Consider the following 21017-nt stretch of genomic DNA (forward strand, 5'->3'; position numbering starts at 1 on the left):
AGCGCAAACGTGCGGTATTAGAATAGTAGTGAAGACAGATGCCGCAGTTTCCGCAGCATGCCCGCGATGTGTTTCTATGTCACTGGCAGCTAAGCGTGCCCATCTGTTTCTGCCCCCTCAAAGTGGACATGGCAACGTTATTGCCGCAAACTTGCCGATATTAACGATATTATTCATTACTGATACGGAAAAAACTGTTTCAATGCATGTAATGTACTCGCAAAAGGAAAAAAAATTCGCGTCCAGCGCATTCGGCTTGCTCAGCCGGCCGCCATTTTTGTTTTGGTGTCCCGCACCCGCATCCCGCAGCAAACGGGGGACGAAAAAAATTGTTTTTTTCGCGGGAAATTTAACCCGCGTAATGATCGTACCCCTGAATTTGCGTCAATTTTTTCTGACAAAAAAGTGCGATCATTATGCGTGTAAATACGGTAGTCTCGCACTGGTCATTGGTGGCCAGTGACTGAATCCGGAGTAGTTTGTAGAGTTTGTGCGGCGGTTGAATTGCCAGTTTCGCATTTCCAGTGCTTGTCGATGCTTGTGGCCTCGTGAAGAAGCTCGTCGACGGCCTTCGGTGGGTTTCGTACCATTCCAGCAAAAAGTTCCTCCTTCACATCACGCATGAGTAGGCGGACTTTCTTCTCCTCGGACATTTCCGAGTCGCATGGTGGAATCGACAGCTCATCTCCTCCGTGAAGATTGCGATGGTCTCATTGGACTGCTGCACTCAGGTTTCTAGTAGAGCTTGGGCTCGTGCTCTGCATACGACGCCTGTGAATGTCTGCAGGAACCCGCTTCGGAACAGGTCCCTTGTCATTAAGGTGGCTTCTCTATTCTCAAACGACGTCCCGACGATGTCTTCCAATGCAAAAAAAGACATGCCGCAGCTTGTCATCAGAGTCCAGGTTGTCAAAGGTTGCAGTTGCAGTTGGTCGCTGCACGCAATAGTGTGCAACTTGCGCAGGCAATCCCTCTTTCAATGCTTTTCTGCCGCTGCACAAGCACTGCACTAAGACCAACATTACTGGTGTCTGTACGGACTTCCATGTCTGCCTCTTTGTCAAAGCGGGCCAGAACTGGTGCTGACAACAGGCGCTGTCAAAGTGCAGTGAAAGCAATCTCTTGCTCTGGGTCTATACGAACAATAAATTGTCCCTTGTGAGCGAATCAGCTGTTCCACCATCTTCTAAAAATTATCGATAAAACACCGGTAGTATGTGCAAAGGCCAAGGAAGTGCCGGACACTTTCCTTGTTGGTTGGTGTTGGAAATGTGGCTACAGTGGCAATTTTTTCGGGATCGGGGCTAACGCCTTCCCTACTGACCCTGCGTCCCAGAAGCATCAGCTCCTTGTAGCCGAAGTGACACTTCTGAGGCTCAAGAGTGAGATTAGCTAATCGGATGGCTTCGCAAACTCTCCAGCGTGGTTTCAGGTGTTCATCAAATGCCGCCGAAAACACAACCACATCATCGAGGTAGACGAGGCACCTTTCCCACTTCAGACCAGCGAGAACTGTGTCCATCACTTGCTGGAAAGTTGCTGGTGCAGAACTGAGGTCGAAAGGAATTACTCTGAATTCGTAATGGCCATCTGGAGTGACGAAAGCACTTTTCTCGTGGTTTCATTCATCTACCTCAATTTGGCAATAACCGCTCTTTAGATGCAGTGACGAAAAATACTTAGCTAGCCGCAATCTGTCAAAAGAGTCCTCAATACGTGGTGGCGGGTACATGTCCTTCTTGGTAACATCATTGAGGCACCTATAATCAACACAGAAACAAAGTGTTCCATCTTTATTTTTCTTGACAAGAATGACTGGGGAAGACCATGGACTGTGCAAAGGCTGAATGACGCCATCATCTAGCATCTCCTTGACTTGGGCTTCAATTTCAGAAGGGCAGCGGATTGGGCGAGTTGGTGTTCCATGGTAACAATAAAATTCAAACAGCGCTAGATGACAGGACAGGATGGTGTGAGGGTCGTTTTTTTCTGCTCCGATGAAGCTGGGTAAATTAGGGGCAGCAGTTCAGAGGAAGCAGGAAGGCGTTAAACGGAATGCGGCATGCAAGGTAAATCCTGTCAATAAGTACATCAGTTGCAGGAAGGGCGCTGTCTACCAAATTCCTTTATCTTGTGGTCAAACTTATAGGCCACACAGGCCATTGCATCAATATTAGACTAATGGAGCATGCCCATTCATTGGACAAAAAAGACACTAACCTGGCTAAGCAATGCAGTATTTGTAAATGCACACCTTTCTTTGACGATACACAATTGTTATTTTTTCATAGTGACAAGACTACCAGAGAAGTCGCTGAAGCATTCCATATCATCAGAAAATCTAATAGTTGCATTAGCAAAACATCTTTAATCTTGTCAGCGAAAGAAATGGCATTGCTGCATAAAGGGTAGATTGCAAGGCAGGTACATCGCGTGCGTATGTTGGCTGTCCGGAGTTTGTATCTGATCATTGATGTATGACCGGGCGCATGCGTGCCCAGTTCTTGTACGTATAAGTTGACTTCTTACTTCAAATAAATCAGTTGCAAGTTCAGCGCCGTGTTTGTCTCCTCCTCTTTCTGGTCCTGTCGTCTAGCGCTGTTTGAATTTTATTGTTACCTTGAATTTCCTCGCATTCTTTCGGCGAGACCCGAGGGGCCTGTTGCTTGATGGGGCATGCGTCGTCATACATTGTTGTTTGGTGCTTCGTGACTGGAGTTTGGCCCACCTTAGTAGACACAAAAACCCGCATGGAACTCTTTCAAGAGTTAATGCAGTGCACTCTTATCGTATTCCATAAGTTCGGAGTTTACATCGATGCCTCTGAGCGAACTGTCTGTGCCCAGTTCAGAGGCAAAATAATCAACGATGTCCACTGATGGTTTAGCATAGGCAATGCCAGTGCTACGAGAAATGTACCGATGCTCAAAGGTAAAGTTGGTAAGGAGGACCTCTGTCTGGCTATCACGAAGTTCAAGACGGCTTCGTGCTACAGAAATACCTTGGGTCAGCAACAGAGGAATGTTGCTTTCTACATTGGCTTCACCAGCTCATAGCTCGTCGGACTTGACTGGAACCATCACACTGATAAGCAGCAGTATCGTGTTCCTGATGCTCGAAATGCCAAATCCGAATTTGCATCAGATAGCATCCATTTGTGATGTTGCCCTCTTTGTTGAAAAAGTGATGCAGCGCTTGTGGAGGTCAATAAGGGCACCATATTTCCGTAGAAAGTTTATCCCAAGAATTAAATCGCGAGAACCCTCGCACAGAACCACACAAGTGGCGATAAAAGCAGCACCGCAAATTTCTATTCTGGCGGTGCATAAGCAAAGCAGTGCGATGACGTGGCCACCCGCTGTATAAACTGATGCACCAATGAATGAATGAATTTGTGTTATTTAGTGGCGTAAGGGCCAGGTATGGCCAAAGAGCACCAGGCCAGTGTTAGTGACTTCACACTAGAGCAATGACTTCTATGAAGTTGATGTGACGTGGCTGTAAAGGGGCCTTAAATATAGTCGCTGTAAAGTGCATAACATCTACATGTAATAAGATTACGGCAATGTCTAATGACATGTACAGTCAAACCCGGCTATATCGAACTCGCAAAAAAATGCCTATCAGTTCGATATAGAGCATAATTCAATATAAGCCTGCTAAATAATTGGATGTCATAAAAGCACATACCATTTATAAAATCACTTTATTGATGAAACTAGCTTAGTTTCGCATAAAGTAGTCCTGCATTTTCTTCTGCTTGGGAAATTTCGCTGCCTGCGACACACGCACTTCCCCACGTTGTCTAAGGAGTCCGAGCAGCTGAGGCCGCAACCTTCTGCATTCGCGCAGAAGCACCGGACCAATGCGAGTGCACCAATCACTTCGGAGGATGTGGGCAAACGACCGTAGTTGCTTTCCTCAACATGCCTACTTTCATTTGTGCTCGGTACGATGTCGGCGATGTAGTCTTCGTTTCGGGATCTACCGTCGTCGCGACACCATCATCTGCACTCACAAACTCGTCCACCGTTGGTTCGAATGTCCCGGAAATTTTGACAGCTCGCTCCAAACTTCGGCAACACCGGCAACGGCTTCGTCGCATTCATCAGAATTTACAGTCATCACCGAGCACGTGGAAACCGGCACGTATGAAGAACGCCTCGTACAAGGCCGTGCGTACGCGTCGGGCGCCATGGGCACCGGGTTGCGAGTCTGGCCACTTTAGCCCTAATCATGCTGAGAGTGCTCCTCGGAATCTTGCACGCTGCGGGGACATCGCGTTCGACGCGATTTATGATTTCGATCTTCACGACGAAAGGCGAATTCTGCCGCTTCATCACGGCAACACTGCGGGAGAAGGCCCACAAGGCGCAAACACGATAAACCAGAGAAGCAGCCAGACAACTCGCACTTTCGCCATCTTGCACGAAGAGCGCACAAGAGCCTCTGATTGGCTGTCTGAGCAAGCGCTGTAGGCGGGCCAGGATCATTTTTTGCTGGGGAGTGTCGATAGATAGTGATCTAAAGAAAGGAAGGACGCTTGATTCTGCAACCCGTGAGGGAGCACGGCGAAGCGTCGTCAGGGGAGAGGGAGTGGGAAGTGAAAGATGATAGAGAAAGAGGGAGGATAATAGACTTCACTATGCGCGACAGGGGGAGTGTCGACGGCTCGCCCAAACAGCCCGAGGCAGCGCGGTCACGGTAGCGAGAGCGGTTGGATGGAGCCGCGCCGCCGGGTTTCCCCGCTACCGGCAGGGAAAGCCAACTTCTGGGGGCACTTTCCCGCCGCTTGACGTTCGACATATCGGGAGTCACTGCAATATTTGTTCGATGTAAGTGTAATTTTTGCGATATATACTCATTGTAACTATACCGTGACCAGAAATTGTTCGATATATAGAATAATTCGATGTAAACGGGTTCGATATAGTCGGGTTCGACTGTACTATGAGAAATAAAATGCACTGCGAAAGAATGATACAATATACAAATATGTCACATGCAAAAATTGGCTAGAGCACTACTGCGTCATTAGAGCCCTTGTAACACAAGGGCCTGGAGGCATGTGCTATACAAAACTACTATTTATGGGGCTAATAACATGCAAGACATCTTTTGGGAAACCTAGGCCTGTATTGGTATAAAAAATAAACAGTTCTTGACCAAGATATATTACAGGATGAAGAGGGATGTGCTGCCGGTATGCTAGGGAAAAATGCCTTTCTCTCAGATTCGGCTTCCTGACACTCCAGGAGGACCTGGAGGATGGTCATCCCCCCCCCCACACCTACCACATGTTGGAGGTTCATTTCAATAAGTAGAAAATTATGGGTGCAAAATGTGTGTCCTATTCTGAAACGACAGAATAGGACATCTGTTTGGTGTGATGTTGCGGAGGGCCAGAAACCTAACTGTGGATTTATCATGTGCAACTTATTTGTTTCCACATCCCACATGTTTTGCCAGTGGTTTCGCAGCTTCTTTCATAATAAAGGCGGCCTCAGATCTGTGACAGGGACAGTAGCGTTGGGATTAACAGCTTGCGATGCAACTGACGTGGCCATTTGGTCCACCAGAACATTACCCTCGATGAACCTACGGTCAAACTGGCGCCTTAGCCCAGGGCAACATAACATTCTTCAGAACGCTCGCCAGTTTACCACTGAGAATTGAGTAATCTGCACCAATATTTACAAGTGCACTCATTTTCCTGCTGTCGATCAACACAAGTATGTCTAGTAAAATTTTGTTTTTGGGAACAGGTCCTGGCGTCGTCATATTGTCGTTGCGCTGCAGTCGGACCAATACGAGGTCTTCAGGCCTCATCTCGAAAGGTAATTGACGTCAGTTTTCCCAGCGTGGACTCGGTGATCACCCCTGCATCATCCTCGAGGCGATATTACTAGCAGGGAAATATCATCGTGGTGAGTGTTAGCGCGACTGCCGCTTTGGTGTGCCCAACCTGCGCTGCTTGTGAAGGAATTCTGTGATGTCGGAAGGCGTCTGGCCAAACTTTGGTCAGGGCAAATCAACCGACCCTGCAGTCCAAGTCATCGGTTTGGGCTCTCCCAATACACATGCCCAGCTTCGCTGCAGTGGCAGCACAGCGATCATCGATCAGGTGCTCACTAATCCTCTGATTTCCTCGTGGGTGTTTGGCGGTTGTCGAAGCACGGCAACGGAGTTGTCGGAGAAGCTCGCACCGATTGCAACGCGACTGCTGAAACAACATAAGTAGGTTCGAAAGCTTGGGCCGGGCACAGCAATGTTTCTGGGTAAGTCTTGCGCCGAGACTCGCTTGGCATAGGCGGTGCTTAACTGTTGGAAAGATGCCTCAAGCGTGTGCTGTACTTCACTGCGTACGACGCTGGCAAAGTAGCTGATTGGTGGTCAGGACATACCTTTTGCAGCTCATTGTGAACCACTGAGCAAATCAGCTCGCAAAGCAACGCGACATCGCACCTGATGCCTACTGGCGTATCCTGAGTGGAGGCGGCATTTACTTGCTGTTTGTACACATTTAAACACTGCTGAAATGTCTTCTCCATAGCGGTGGCTTTGGTAAGGAACTCCGCAACGGACTTCAGTGGATTTCGAACAAGACCTCCAAAGAGCTGTTACTTTATGCCTCCGATCAGATGACACACTTTCTTTTCTTCCAACATGCTTGGATCGGAATGCTGAAACAAACATGGCAGGTCCTCCACGTACATCATGATTCTCTCGTTGTGCTTGCTCCACTTTTACCTGCCAATCGGGGCTGAAGTAAGTCTCCAGTAGCTTGCGTTAAAACTCGGGCCATGATGAAAGGGCACTTTCGCTGTCGTTGGGCTTGCTCCACCTTTTCCCGCTAATCGGGGCTGAAGTAAGTCTCCAGTAGCTCCAGTAGGAACTCGGGCCATGATGAAAGGGCACTTTCGCGGTTCATAAACCATGTGTGAGCACCATCCTCGAGACTGAAGTTAACGTTTCCAAGTTTGGTGTTGTTGTCCCCCTCGTTAAACGCAGCTATGCACTCGAACTCAGCCAGCGAATATTCCATGTCTTCAAGGATACCGCCATGAAAAGTAGTCGACACTAGGAGGTTCAGCAGTGTCATGTAAGTCAGTGTCACCCTTTCCGTAAAGTTTGCAGTGGTCGCATTCAACACTTTTTTCTGGAAGGCTGGGAGGGCCCTTATTCCCCCCCCCCTCCTTGCACATGCTTGATCACGTTACCATGTGTTCCTCCCTCCCCGCCACCCTTGTGCAGCAGGAATCCTCGGCTCTTGTGTCTCTCCGAGCGCTGCAAGATGCCGCGCGGCCCACGGCCTCCACAAGTTGTTTAGCAACATGACAAAAGGTGTAGCGGCTTTTCTTGTGTACCGTGACTCGGAGCACGCACTTTGAAGGCTTTTTTTATGCTTTGACTTTTCTTGCAGAAAGACGCTTGAAATAACTTGTGCCTCAGCTGACACTTTTATAGTCTTCTTTCTTTTTCTAAATTTACAAGCCATACAGGCTCCAAATACCTGCGTGAAATGGCCAAAAACTTCGTTAAATCGAAACTGTGTCACAAAGTTCCTTCTTTAAATTGTGAAAAATACACAACAACACGGTTTTCAGTGATAAATGAAGACACATTGCTACTTAGCAAATTTCATTAGACTGAGCTTCTCTATATCAAGGTTTGACTTGTGGGGAAGTGCGACTCTCACGCGTCCCCTGATATGTTGTTTTCCCGCATTGCTCCCGTCTCCTGTAATCTGGCTTCGCCACATGGCTTGATGCCCACAGCAGTCGGTGTGGTTGAAGTGCAGTACGAGAGATGGCGCGAGTGTTGCGCTGCTAACGCCACCCAACGGCAGGGTTACTTGGGTGCAAAGAGGAGAAGGCTCTTCCTCTTTGGCTTGGGGTCGGCAAGTGGCGCGGACGTTCTGCACATGCGCCGATCCATGCTTCTGCGAGACAGTCTCGTGACGCCTACCTCGGAATAGACGAACACGAGCGTTCGAATGTGCCACCGTTTGAGTAACCGTACGCGCGAACAACCACGTGTTGATGTCCAGCATGGGGCGAACATATTCGCTCGCAGTTTTACAGCCAGTAACTGAATAAAAAAAAGAGTGGTACATGCCTTCGGTTGCCTTGTGGAAGGATGTTGTACTTGTAAAGCTGCCACCCCTGTTAATTATTTTCAGTGGCCGTACAGCCTTTTCATGCTAATAAGAACCACCACAAACAACTCACCTCACCATTTTTTGACATGGCAAACTCTCTCAGTGTGTAGTCTGCAGTGGATGAGTCAGCAATATGCTGCAGGCAGTATTTTCCGTACTCTTTCGTCTGGCCTTCATCTGGCCAGTACCGCACACACTTGGGCTGCAAAACACAGAAACAGCAATGGAGCTCCCTTAAACCAGTCATGACGAGCCACGTCTATGCACTGGGTAAACGAGACACTGCATGGCTGCATTTGAACGAGAATATTGGTCATTCAATATCTGATCCATGCTGCCTATCAATTCCCTCCCTATTGCTTGCTATAGCCGTCAGCTTCTAGGTTTATTTTCATGACTCCAGGTTTCAGCCAAATAGACCCATCATATAAAATTCTTACATATGGCTCAGACACCTGCAGAAGTTTTTAGAAACCACTTTGTGGTAGACAATGCAATTTAGAGGAAGAGTCAGACACAACATAACACTCGTAATTAGGCCAGAAATGTTAAAATTTCAGGACATATTACAATTAAGATTTTTTCCATTTCTAGTAAATATATTTTTTGCTTAACATAGAATTCTCTCAGGACACGGGGAAACAGATGACAATCCTAGTGTGACACTTTCAAACACTTGCTTAAAAAATTTTTTGCAGAAGAAGGCAGATGCAATTACCTTCGCACACAAGATTTGCAATAGTGGTCTGCCAAAATGTTTTTTAAAGTTGACCTTGGTGGCAGTCGCGGTTCTGCTATAAATTTGTTGAACCAGCATTTGTAGTTATATAGCATATATTGGCCATATAATGCTTTCGACCACTTGCTTAATGAATTTTTCAGGAAACCTGTATTTCATCCATGTGCATTTAACTTTGCATACTAATTTGCCATAGAGTTCCCTTATGTTTGCTAAATTTGATTGTGGTGGAATTTGTAGTTATGTCTGGGCAGCAGGCTAAATTTTGCGCCATTTGTAAACACAATCATAAGACTCCAGAGCACTTGCATATGTAATTTATTGCAAAAGCTGTGACTGACCCAAACGCTTTGAATTTTGCCTACACATAACCCATAATGTGTACCTTAATTTCACCAAATACAGCAGAACCCCACTGATACATTTTTCAAGGAATCATGGGGAAAAACGAAACAGCCCAGAAAATGTAACAGGGGGCAAGGCCACAATCGCCACACAGCAACATCAGTAATAGGCTTGAGTGGTTGCCAGTACAGTTATTAGATGCCTTGGCATTCATATTGTGACTGGAGACGGCTCATGCACGCATGTGTAATTAACAGACATGTACAATGTTCTGTGACAGTGGCACCTTTCCATTCTTGATATGCTTCACCGAGCTTTATTGCAGCGAAGCTGACTAAAGGGAACAGGCAATTATGCAACGCATACAAGACCCTTGTCGGCATGACGAGTTGCAAGTTCGTTTCTCCATTCAACATTTGTACTAAGCCGCAAGTACTACGAGTGGCTGATGAGGGAAGGCCACAAACTTATGCCAACCCTGTGCATGAGAAGAGCCTCCCTGATGGCGGTTGGGTGCTTTCAGCGTGGGTGGCTATTCTAACAGATGTCACGGTGGAGTCCTTCATGAAGTGCAGGATTTTACTGCGCAACGATGTACTGTGGGAGCGCTGCAGTCATGACTAAAGCAGCCCTAGTAAGTAGTAGTCCAGTGACTGATAAATTTTCATTGTGGTATGCACCCATGAGCATGCCACCTCCCCCTCTTTCTTTTCCCCCGACATGCAATAGGGGGGTGGGGGGGGTCAACTTATATTCGAGTAGACTTGCAATTATGTAAATATGGTAGTACTATAGTACCTATATCTTCATTCTTTTTGTAATTTTGTTGGCCCATGTATAAATATGTACATATTAACAAATTGTCTGAAATAAACAGTTGCTAGTTCGCATTCTATGTGTTTCCATCCAGTTCCTAAGCTGTCCCTTTGCATAACCGCATGTAAACGAAAATAGAAAAAGAGTGTCTACCAAGTTGGCGTTTCCAAATTCCCTGAGCTTTCCAGGTTCTCCCTGAGTGCCTTTGCAAAATTCCCTGAGTGACACAGAACTTTGTTTTATGACAAAATGGGCTGACACCATGTCATCTAATGCTGTCACTCTCTAATAAACATGTTAAAAATAAAAATATGACTAAATCTAGTTCGAATAGTAAGGAGTTGTGTTTACTTTATTCAAAAAGAAAACAAGGGTGGAGTTAGTAAAATGCACAGCGAATAAAATATCTTCAAAAAACATGGCAACATCCATTGCAAATCGAGTCGAACATACTCGAATACTAATAAAAAGGAGATGCATACAAAAGCAAATGTTTTCGAATATAAGCTATTTCTACCAACTGATAGCAAGCTCATTGGTGTGAGGCCTGAACTTTGTCACACGTGAGATGCTCTCTCAACTGTGTCCTGGCATCCTCTCAATCTACGCACAACGCCTCAGTGTTGCGTTTCACTGCCTTAAAGAGTTTATTTTGGTTTGGATAAGGGACTCCTGCATCTTGGTATTCGACAACACTGTTTTTTGAGCTCAAGCTCCTTTTAACGAAGTGGTGGCATGCTTCCTTTCCCATTCATTCCTCAATACGCTGTTCCTTTCTGTTCTCGTCCACCGCGTGCGTGCGCCGCTATGTTCCAATGGCACCCTCGGCGCGATCAATGCGTGCAGCTATAGTGCGCAGCAGTTGGGGATGCCCATCGCGCCACCGCTATCTTTGAGGGTGTTGCGGAAAAGCTCACTGCCTGTCAACAGAGCACATGCAGTCTGGGGTGGCGGAGTTCGATATATCCATTTTACGTCAGACCTCATTCGAAATAAGAAATAAAAAATGCATGCAATTTTCCACTTGATATAGAAAGTGTTTGATATATATACGCTTGTGGGTAAATGGCACTCAATAACATTTTTCACACAACTGACTGACCGACCGACCGACCGCTTCACTCAAAGGTGGCCTTGCCTCGTTAATGACTCTAGTAATATAATAATATTTGGGGTTTTACGTGCCAAAACCACTTTCTGATTATGAGGCACGCCGTAGTGGAGGACTCCGGAAATTTTGACCACCTGGGGTTCTTTAACGTGCACCTAAATCTAAGCACACGGGTGTTTTCGCATTTCGCCCCCATCGAAATGCGGCCGCCGTGGCCGGGATTCGATCCCGCGACCTCGTGCTCAGCAGCCCAACACCATAGCCACTGAGCAACCACGGCGGGTGTTAATGACTCTAGGCTTCATAGTGCATGGGCACAGTTGTATGCATTTACAAACATCGTGTCTAGTTATTTTTTGTGTTGTGCCATGTAAACTATTTTTCCCAACGGAGTGTCAAGTGTCCGGGCACCTTCACTGCAGAGTACTTTTTTGCAATGATCCAGGGCCCAGCTTTACCAATGCCATATTTCCAATGCAGCTGCTAATCACCATTTATAAGGCTGTGCTGCAGTTGCTGGTGGCCTTTGCTACTGAAATTAGGCTGACTCATCATAAGACCTCATAGCCAAGTATGCCATCCTTTTGACTTATCTACAGACTTCCTTCAATAGAAACTTACCTTTCCCCTTTCAACTTCCTTTGTAGTCATTACAATAACCCTCGTATTTCCTTGCCAGACCATGGACCAGAAGTCGCCGATGGTGTTCTGTAGGCAACCCTGTGTTGCTATGTACACTTTGCTGTGGCCATCAAAAATGGAATCGTCATCTACCTGCAGAAAGAGCACTGCAGTAGTCACAATGTGAGCAACAGGCAGACATGTCATTCATCAGAGGTCTGAGAAAAAAAAGAAAAGAAAGAAAGAAAGAAAAATGGCTTGTGCAGAACATAGGAATAATTTCACCTTAGTACCAACTTCCCAAAATTAGATGTGACACCAGAGGCTCCTAGTGCATGTATGTTGGCACCACTGCAAGTATTGTCTGCCTGTGTCCAATGCCAGGCAATTTTACCTGTGCCTTGGTGGCCTATCTCAAATACAGTAGAACCTCATTGATATAATGCCATTCTGTACGGTTTCCCAGTGTCAACGTCCACGATCAAGAACACACACACAAAAAAAATGAGGCAATGTAGTCACGCTTCTATTTTTCTTGTTAATATATGTTCCCTGAAAACATGGTTTCTCAGTACCAACGTTTAAGACGTTGCCACATTGCGATCGTATGATACGTTCTCTGACCACCAAATCCCACGTCAACAAAAGAAAGGCACAAAGGACGCAGCATTAAGAGCAGTAGACACCCGCCTCAGCAGCTTCCCCACAATACTTTCCTGCCTGCATCACATGAAAATGCTGGCACACTATCAGTTAAATTGGCTTTTACTTCTTTCAATACCACCAAATTTTACTGCAGGTCGTCGCATACCGCATTTACAGCTATCACCATCAAACCTACTGTTATAAGCACCATCACCTATCAGTTTCACAGTGCACGAGGCCTAGTTCCTTGGAATTGCACTGCACGGTTTAACAGGCATTGAACCAAACATTCTGCCACCTGCAGCAGGGAACAGCAGTGAGAAGTGAGCGTCATGTTTCATTCTGGCAGCATCATATTCCAGTGTCCAATCACTAGCTGGATAACAAAAGATATGTGCTGTTGGTGTTTTTTTTTCCCTTTACATTTGTTTGTGGGCTGCTGTTCTCAAAATTTCAAGGAATAACTTTGTAAAGAATGAAGGACAAGGTATCAGCAACTTTGGCCGTAGAAGAGTGGTTGGGTATACGTGATATGGAATTAGGTTTCAAATTCGTTCTGACGACGCGACGTCAGACACTGGACGCTGGATGCCAACACTGGATTTTCTGCGGCATGGCGCCCTTAACGCTCTCGTGTTAAAACAACAGCGTGTCTCGGGCTGCGCAGGCCCCACCAGTCAAAGTGCATCTGCGTCCCGTACCATCACAATGTGCACAACACATCATACAGTCAATTCTTGTTAAAATGGACCCTGATAATCCAACAAAAAACATCCGTTTTATCTGAAATCCCTAATATCCGAAATGCCTCCCTTCCGAAACTTTCATCACGATGTCGAACAACTTTATTGCAAAGAGTGAGTGGCGAACGTCCAAAGTAAGAAACAAACAAAAAAAGTCACAGTTTCGCTCGAAAGGCAAAGCATCGATTGCAATCGCAAATTAAGCAGGACAAGCGCTGCAGCAGCAGTGAGTGAATTGACCTTCGTGCTCTCTCTCGCTTGAACACAAACGTCAAAATCACAGCGCATACGAAGTTACCGGCACTGGGCACACTTTGTCCCTATCGCAGAGCACTTTGAAGATGAGGCCCGCGCGAGCACGCACTTTGTCCGCATAGCAGATCGCTTTTAAGATACGGCGCCCATGCGGGCGAGCACTTTGTCCACATTGCAGATCGCTTTCAAGATACGGCGCCCGTGCCTAAGCAGCAGCTGCTGGAGTAGAACGCTCTCTCTCATCCCTCATGCACGAGAGAAGGCGCCTTTCCACCCCGCGTTCCTCCTTTGCGCGCGCGATATTGTGCTGTGATCATCGGCTGACCCTTGCAAGTCAATTGTCAGCCTGTGTCGACATGGCAAAAGTAAGTTTTATACCCACGATTTAGAAAAAATTGCCGCTAATTTCGTCTGCTCGATAGTCCGTTGTAGCGCGGTCGGTTAACAGCGAACTTTGTTGTATTAATAAAATAGGTAGAACAAAGTAAGGCTGAAATATGGTCCGTTATATCCGAAAGTCTGTTGCACACAGGCACGTTGTAACAAGCATAGTCTGTATTTTGTAAATATGAGCTACAGTTGAGTCTTCCAAATCTTTTAATGACTTCGGATACTATGTTATACCAGTTAGGGGGGAGATGAAGGGTCCTTAAAACGTTTTTTATTTTTCGACATACGTTGCTTAAATTTTGTGTGGAGATATATTGTACAATGATGATTTCAAATATGTGTTTAGATTTAAAATATCTCACTTGGAAGAAAATATATGACAGAATACAATACTCCTAATTAGGTCATTTCTTACGGACCTTTTTAATAATTTCTCATTAAAATAAAGTGTTTTTAAGCATATGTAGACATTTCCAAAGGCCCACTACATATCCTAAAACTAAGCAAACACCAATAAAGTAATTGTAATTATCACAAATAAATAGCAAAGTTAAAAAAAAAGAATGTGGCAGTAATTAGCCCACATTTGATCTAATTAATAATCTATCACATTTAAGAAAAAACGAAAAGCTTTAGGATATAGCCGAGATATTACTAAAAAAATGATACCTAGTTCACTGAAATCAGTTGATGTAAAGATCATCATAACTTCCGTAAGGCAAAAGCACTTGACGAAAAAAAGAAGGCTGAGAAAATTGCATTTAAAGTTTTACTGCCACTAGCTCTTTTGTCTATTAAACAAATGGAAAACCTTTGGGCTCTAACATGTTGCCCAGGTGTCGCTGAGCACAAGAACACCAAATTTACCGAAATCAATTCATGGAAAGTTTACAAAACCTTTCATAAGGCAAAGCCACTTAGCGAAAACAACACCCAGAAAGTCACTTTCAAGTTTCTGAATGCTCACAAGTTCACACAATACCTAGGCAGTAGTCTTGCATCTTGTCAAGCTTGTGCTTCTCAGCCATTCTCTTCTTCATCTTTTCAGTCTCTTCGTGACCTTTGTTAGACCTGTAAAGCCCTTGTTTGTCCTTTTCAAGGCTCCTTCGAATGAGGGAGCAGCCAGGACTATAGCCAAGCTGCACTGCAACAGCCTTGCTGGTTTGTGTCATTGCCTGATTGTAACATGACACTGCTTCAGCAACACCCCTTTCCATAGCCAGCAATGAGTCATGTCTGTTTTTGGAGCATTGGGTCCAGATCACAGAGTACAGGCACTCGATGGCATTTTGTGTCATGCCATCACTGCAGCGCTCTAAGAGGGCCTGGTCACCTAGCCTTGCAAAGAGTGGCTCTAGTGCATAGTGAATAAACCTTGGTAAAGGGTTTTTATGTGGTGGTGGCTCCTCTTGGTTGGCCAGGGCACGATTGAAGAAGGACCAGGAGTCATTACCTTCGGGACAATGACTGATCAGGGGATTCGTCCGTTGAAGTCATGTGCAACAGTGTGGCGGCCTGCACTGCCTTCTGCATTGCAGGAACGTCATGCCTATGGCTCCTTAGAGCATACCCATAATAGATTATTATCTTTTTTTATTTTATCATGGGCAAGTCTCCCCTTCCCACCAAGAGACTCTCCTTCGGCTTTTTTTCTTCTCCACCAAGGTGCAAAGGGCTGTCCCCATTCGCTTATGGACGTGGTTCAGACAGCCTATATTTTTTTTTTTTTTCAATGTCTAAGTATCCGTGGATGCTGTCTTGAGTCAGTGCATGAAAAGTGCGGCTATCGCCATCCGAAAAAATCATTGCGTAGCGCAGCCCATTCTTCTGCAGGGACTGCCTGAACAGGATCAGTGCTGCTTCTGTCTCCATCTGTCCGGCATTGCAGTCAGTTTTTTTTAGACTTGTGGGTCATAGCCCAGTCACCGTAACCATCACCATCGGGGTCAGGTGTTCCTTGGCAGCCACGGCAATAACGAGAAAGGACAACATGGTCCAGCACCAGGCTTGTGTAAAGTTCAATAATGCACGCCACAGCTATGTTAGAATTGTGGCCACGGGTTTTCCAGGTACCATCAAAAATGACGTCCACGTTTCCTACAGGGTTAAGGAAGTCCTTGTAGATGGTTCTGACTACTTCCACGCTTGCTGCCTCTGTAGCTTGTGGGGATGCGCGACTCTCACGCCTCCCCTGAGATCTGTTCTTCCCGCATAGCGCGTCTCCTACAGGGCGGCTTCGCCCGCCGCGTGGCCTGGCGCCCGCGGCGGTCGGAGGGGTTGAAGCGCAGTGCGAGAGATGGCGCTAGTGTTGCACTGCTAACGCCGCCGACAGGCGAGGTTACTTGGGCGCCGAAAGGAAGGCGCTTGGTCTCATTGGGTTCGGGAAGCGAGCGGGACGGACGTGCCGCCCGCGCGTGCGCCAACCATGCTTCTGCGAGACAGTCTCGCGTGGCCGCCTTGGACACCGTTGGCGTGACCGTACACGCGAACGACCAGGCGTTGGGATCCAGCATGGGGCGAACATATTCGCTCGCAATGCGGTCGCGGTAATTCGGACTTCTAGATTTGTCGCGCGCCCATCGGCATGTTTTGGGAATAGCAACTCGGCTAGCAGGCATTGATCTATGAAAGGTGCAATAAATGCCCTTGTGACTGTTTGCACTACTGTGTTGTCGTTCCTTTGTCCCCAAGAGTATGGAGGAGAACCCCAAATCTCCCACATCTGGCGCCCAACGTGGGGCCTCTTGGGGCATCGGACGATAGATTTAACAGTTTTGCTTCGTTCGAGACCTTTGTTTGAACCGAAGCATAGGCCTAGCGTGGCTTTTGATCGCTAGCGTCGGCGGCGTGCTTTCTTGAGCGAGGCGACGGTGGCTGTAGTGTGTTTGTACTTATCAACATGCTAAGCCTTTTCGCAAGTGTTTTTTTTAATGATATTCGTCAGTACGAGAGCCATGTGGTCTGCATCCTGGGAGAGTGAGGCTGAGCGCCCGCGGAGCAGTGGCAAGCCTGAAGCGAGTGAGTACGGAAGCCTCGTGGGTGGTCTGAATTTCTTATGTAAATAGCTTCTTCTATCTCTTTGACTCGGATGAAGTCGCGGCTCTGGGAGCCGGGTGGCCGCGGGCCACGGGTGCCACGACGGGCTGACTGGTATTGCGGCCTGGCACCGGGCGCTCTGACACCGTCTGGGATGGTGGGCGCCGTCAACTCGGATGCTGTGTGCACCGAGCGGAGTAGGACCACCTAACAGACTTGACGTCTCCTCGCGGCTGCCTGTTTTGCGCCCATTTTGGGTGTTGTTTTTGGATGCCGGTGGTCAGAGTAGCGAAGCTTTAGGCCTAAGGCTTTACGAAGCTGCCTATCGCACGTGGAGGGACACAACCTGGTGGACCGTGGCGTTGAGGCGTTGCAATTTGCTTCCCTCATTCTATTTAGCCTCGCACGAATTGAAATTACTCGTTCGACTCAAAAAAGCGAGCTTCGTTCACGTGAACTTAGCATCTGAGTAGCTGCCCGATCTTTTACTAGCCGAGTTGAACATCGTACCACGTGGGCGATGCGCATGCAGAATTCCTCTCCCTTGCACTACTTTAGTGTTTGCTGAGTGTGTTGAGTTTACGCAGTGTGATTGGAGTCACCCCTGGTTTGCTGTCACCTGTACATCGTCTGCGCTGCTGCCCCGGACTACGGCCGAGCCACCCCGGGCGATGGTGATGCTGTGGCCAGTTCGGCGCAGCGACTTCGGCGGCCTCCTGCATCCAGCTCACAACCCTCGGCGGCGGACAAAGGAGCCAGCGGTCACCGACAGCTACGGCGGTGCTTGCCAGCAGGGCGCGTCGGCGCGAGCGACGGTACCGACTACTGCGTCGTCGTCTCCGGAGTCCTGGCCTGGGATCGTGCCGTCGAGTCGCAAAGCTGCTGATGGGACCGGCGGACGCCAGCGGTGTACCCCCAAGGACAGTCGGCTCGCATGTTATGGAGAGCGTGTGGACATTTCCCCGGCGCGGCCACTGTTGCATGTACCACCTTGTTCGCGAAGCATGTGTTGAGGTTAGACTGTGTGAAATGTTTTGCCGGAATGTGTAGTGATTTAAGGTTGGGGGGATGTGGGGATGCGTGACTCTCACGCCTCCCCTGAGATCTGTTTTTCCTGCATAGCGCGTCTCCTGCAGGGCGGCTTCGCCCGCCGCGTGGCCTGGCGCCCGCAGCGGTTGGAGTGGTTGAAGCGCAGTGCGAGAGATGGCGCTAGTGTTGCGCTGCTAACGCCGCCGACAGGCGAGGTTACTTGGGCGCCGAAAGGAAGGCGCTTAGTCTCTTTGGGTTCGGGAAGCGAGCGGGACGGACGTGCCGCCCGCACGTGCGCCGACCATGCTTCTGCGAGACCGTCTCGCGTGGCCGCCTTGGACACCGTTGGCGTGACCATACACACGAACGACCAGGCGTTGGGATCCAGCATGGGGCGAACATATTCGCTCGCAATGCGGTCGCGGTAAGTCAGACTTCTAGATTTGTCACGCGCCCATCGGCATGTTTTGGGGATAGCAACTCAGCTAGCAGGCATTGATCTATGAAAGGTGCAATAAATGCCCTTGTGACTGTTTGCACTACTGTGTTGTCGTTCCTTTGTCCCCAAGAGTACGGAGGAGAACCCCATATCTCCCACAAGCTGTAGCTACTGTCTGGCAAGCTCGCACCATGGTTTCCATGTGTGCCCTGAAGGTCTTGTGGTGAAGGCCTCAGTGGGAGAGGTTCATGGTGGCACAAAAATCTGCGAGGGCACTCACTCTTTTTCCTATGCTTTGTATGCCTTTCATTGCACTGAGGTTGACCTCAAAGGGCGTGATGTTTGGTGCTCCAGTGACTAGTGGTGACAAAAAGTGCGCTCCGCGAAATCGCAACTTGAGCACCTGAGCAGTAGCCTCACTGCTAGGCTGTACTGTTTAATGCACTTTTTGAGCTCGATAGTAGCCATCCCACACTTGCTGCATGTTTTGGATGCGAAAAGCGTCTGCAAAGCTTTCATGTCCACAATGACGTACTCTGTGCCGCGATCGTTATCGTCACTCACTGCGCCGACACCTAAAAGCTCGAACTACCGCGAAGTCGCACATTTTTTTGTCAAGGAAGACTTCATGTTGTCTGCACATTCTTCAAGCTCCGCACTCAGCCTCCGTGTAAAATGATGTGTCGATGCGATGCGCACGCGAGCTTGGTCCAGCTGCGCCCACCGGCGATGCCGAAGTTGACGGTCTCGAGGAGCTTGAAGCAGCCGCGTCGACCCTCAGTGCCATGGCTTCTGGCAACACCGAAGTTCTCGAGGAGCTTGTAACAGCAGCATTGATCCGTGGTACGATAGCTTGCGGTAAACCAAACTTGATGATCTGGATGAGTTCGGCGCAGCAGCCCCGAGGGACCACGGTACTACGGCTTGTGACAACACCGAAGTGGCCATTCCTGGTGAGCCTGGTGCAGCTGCGTCGATAGGTGGTACTGTGGCTTGCAATGACACCAAAGCTTCCATAGTTGTTTTCGACAACGCAGTTATCTTGTTCCAAGCACATCTCCTTTTGCCGACCATTTTCCACGTGCTTGATTTCTAACACGAGTCCCGCCACATCAGAATAACGGCACAAAAACACGCACGCACGTACGCACAGCAGCCTGGCTAATAAACGCAACAAAAGTGCGAGCTAAAAGAGAGCGAATTTATGATAAAAATATTTACATGAATGATGCGAAAAGAGGCTGTGGGGCGCGAAACACCGCACAACAAAGAGAAGCCTCGGGCGCACACACACAACGCGAAGGCACCACGCCGTCAGCACGCGGCCGCGCCGTTTCGAGAAGGAGAGGAGGTGTGCGCCAGGGCCAATCGGAGGGCTGCGCCTTGGAGAAGCGGGCGCTTCGCCCAATCAGCATCGCTCTTTCCGAATTTCGCCCTTCGAAAACGTCACCGATGCCGTCGCTCACAGAATGCCATAGAGTTTCTCACTATAACACCTAGAGGGAAATCTGGCGCCACCGTCTATCGGAGTTTCTTAAGGGGTGTCGTGCCGTCATGGGAATGACGGTATATGTGTCTGCGAGGCTTATGTTGGCTGGTGAAGAGGCTTCGTCTAAAACGTGGATATGGCTACACAAATAATGCGTTCTTAAAGTAAAATTTTCATAATATGTTTCCATTCATGCAAATTACATCTGTACTCGCCTACAATGCATGACGAAGGGAAGAAAAGCAAGAACAGACGACAAACTGTTTCAAAGCGAGCGCTAATTTTGTCGTCTGTCCTCCAACTTTAGGGGCCCACTGATACTTTTTACGTATCATATAATGGTACATGCAATAACAAGTTCTCATAGTTAAACAAAACATGTTTTTGTGTAATAATAAAGCTAAAACAGGTTTTTACGTGCAGTTTTAGCAGCACATGAGTCATTGTGAAAGACAGAACGATGCCAATCCGAAGTCATAATATACCAGCATTCCCATGCGTACCACAGTGCAGCAGCACCAGATTTATATTATATTTATATTATATTATATTTATATTATATTATATTTATATTACCTCTAGGTAATATAGTGAAAAACTATGCAGAATGCCTTCGTCGTGTTGAAAGGCGCCAAAATGAAGTATGGGAAACCAGCTTTCAAACGAGACCAAGATGGCAGCAATCGCCCTGCATCATCCGGAGCTTTGGTGGCTTGAAATTAGGGCAAATTTTCGAGCTGGGCCTTCAATTCCGGCCCACCGATGCTTACAAATTGCCATTTTTTTAATACTTCGAGAAGGAATTGAGCAATAATACTTTGTGAGGTAATACTTTGGACAATGAAGACTTTAAATTGCAATTTTTGAAAATTGACATTTTTTTGCATTTTCTGCAATTTCATAGCCCGCGTGGCCCCTTAACCCTTTCGCTGTCACGGACGTACCGGTACGTCATCGCGCTTCCCCCCCACGGTGTCAATGACGTACCGGTACGTTCTCTATCGTGCGTTCAAAATTTCGCGCCTGAGCGCAAAGCAGGCGCTCCTGTATTGGCCACGCCATCTGTTGACTCTTTCTACAAGTTCGTATATTCGCTCCGACCTGTGTTAGTCCATGTATTGAAGAGTACGGTGCGACTGCCACTCCCCACTTTCTCTTTGCTGAGTGGCGCGGTGGCTCCGCGTTCGCTGGATCATGC

The 21017-nt window shown here is 47.7% G+C and overlaps 1 protein-coding gene across 4 annotated transcripts in view; it reads right to left on the reverse strand.

The window, feature by feature from the left end:
- Positions 1-21017, reverse strand: part of LOC126520622 (tyrosine-protein phosphatase non-receptor type 11-like) — a 248143-nt gene that overhangs the window by 156326 nt on the left and 70800 nt on the right. For all 4 annotated transcript variants that reach the window (XM_055065673.1, XM_055065671.1, XM_055065672.1 and 1 more), the window contains exons 8-9: positions 11794-11946; positions 8232-8363 (exon numbers count right to left, since the gene is read on the reverse strand). In XM_055065673.1, coding sequence (XP_054921648.1) covers positions 8232-8363; positions 11794-11946 — 285 coding nt within the window. The remainder of the gene's footprint in view (positions 1-8231; positions 8364-11793; positions 11947-21017) is intronic.

Source organism: Dermacentor andersoni, chromosome 3, assembly GCF_023375885.2.
Source record: "Dermacentor andersoni chromosome 3, qqDerAnde1_hic_scaffold, whole genome shotgun sequence".
Lineage (NCBI taxonomy): Eukaryota > Metazoa > Arthropoda > Arachnida > Ixodida > Ixodidae > Dermacentor > Dermacentor andersoni.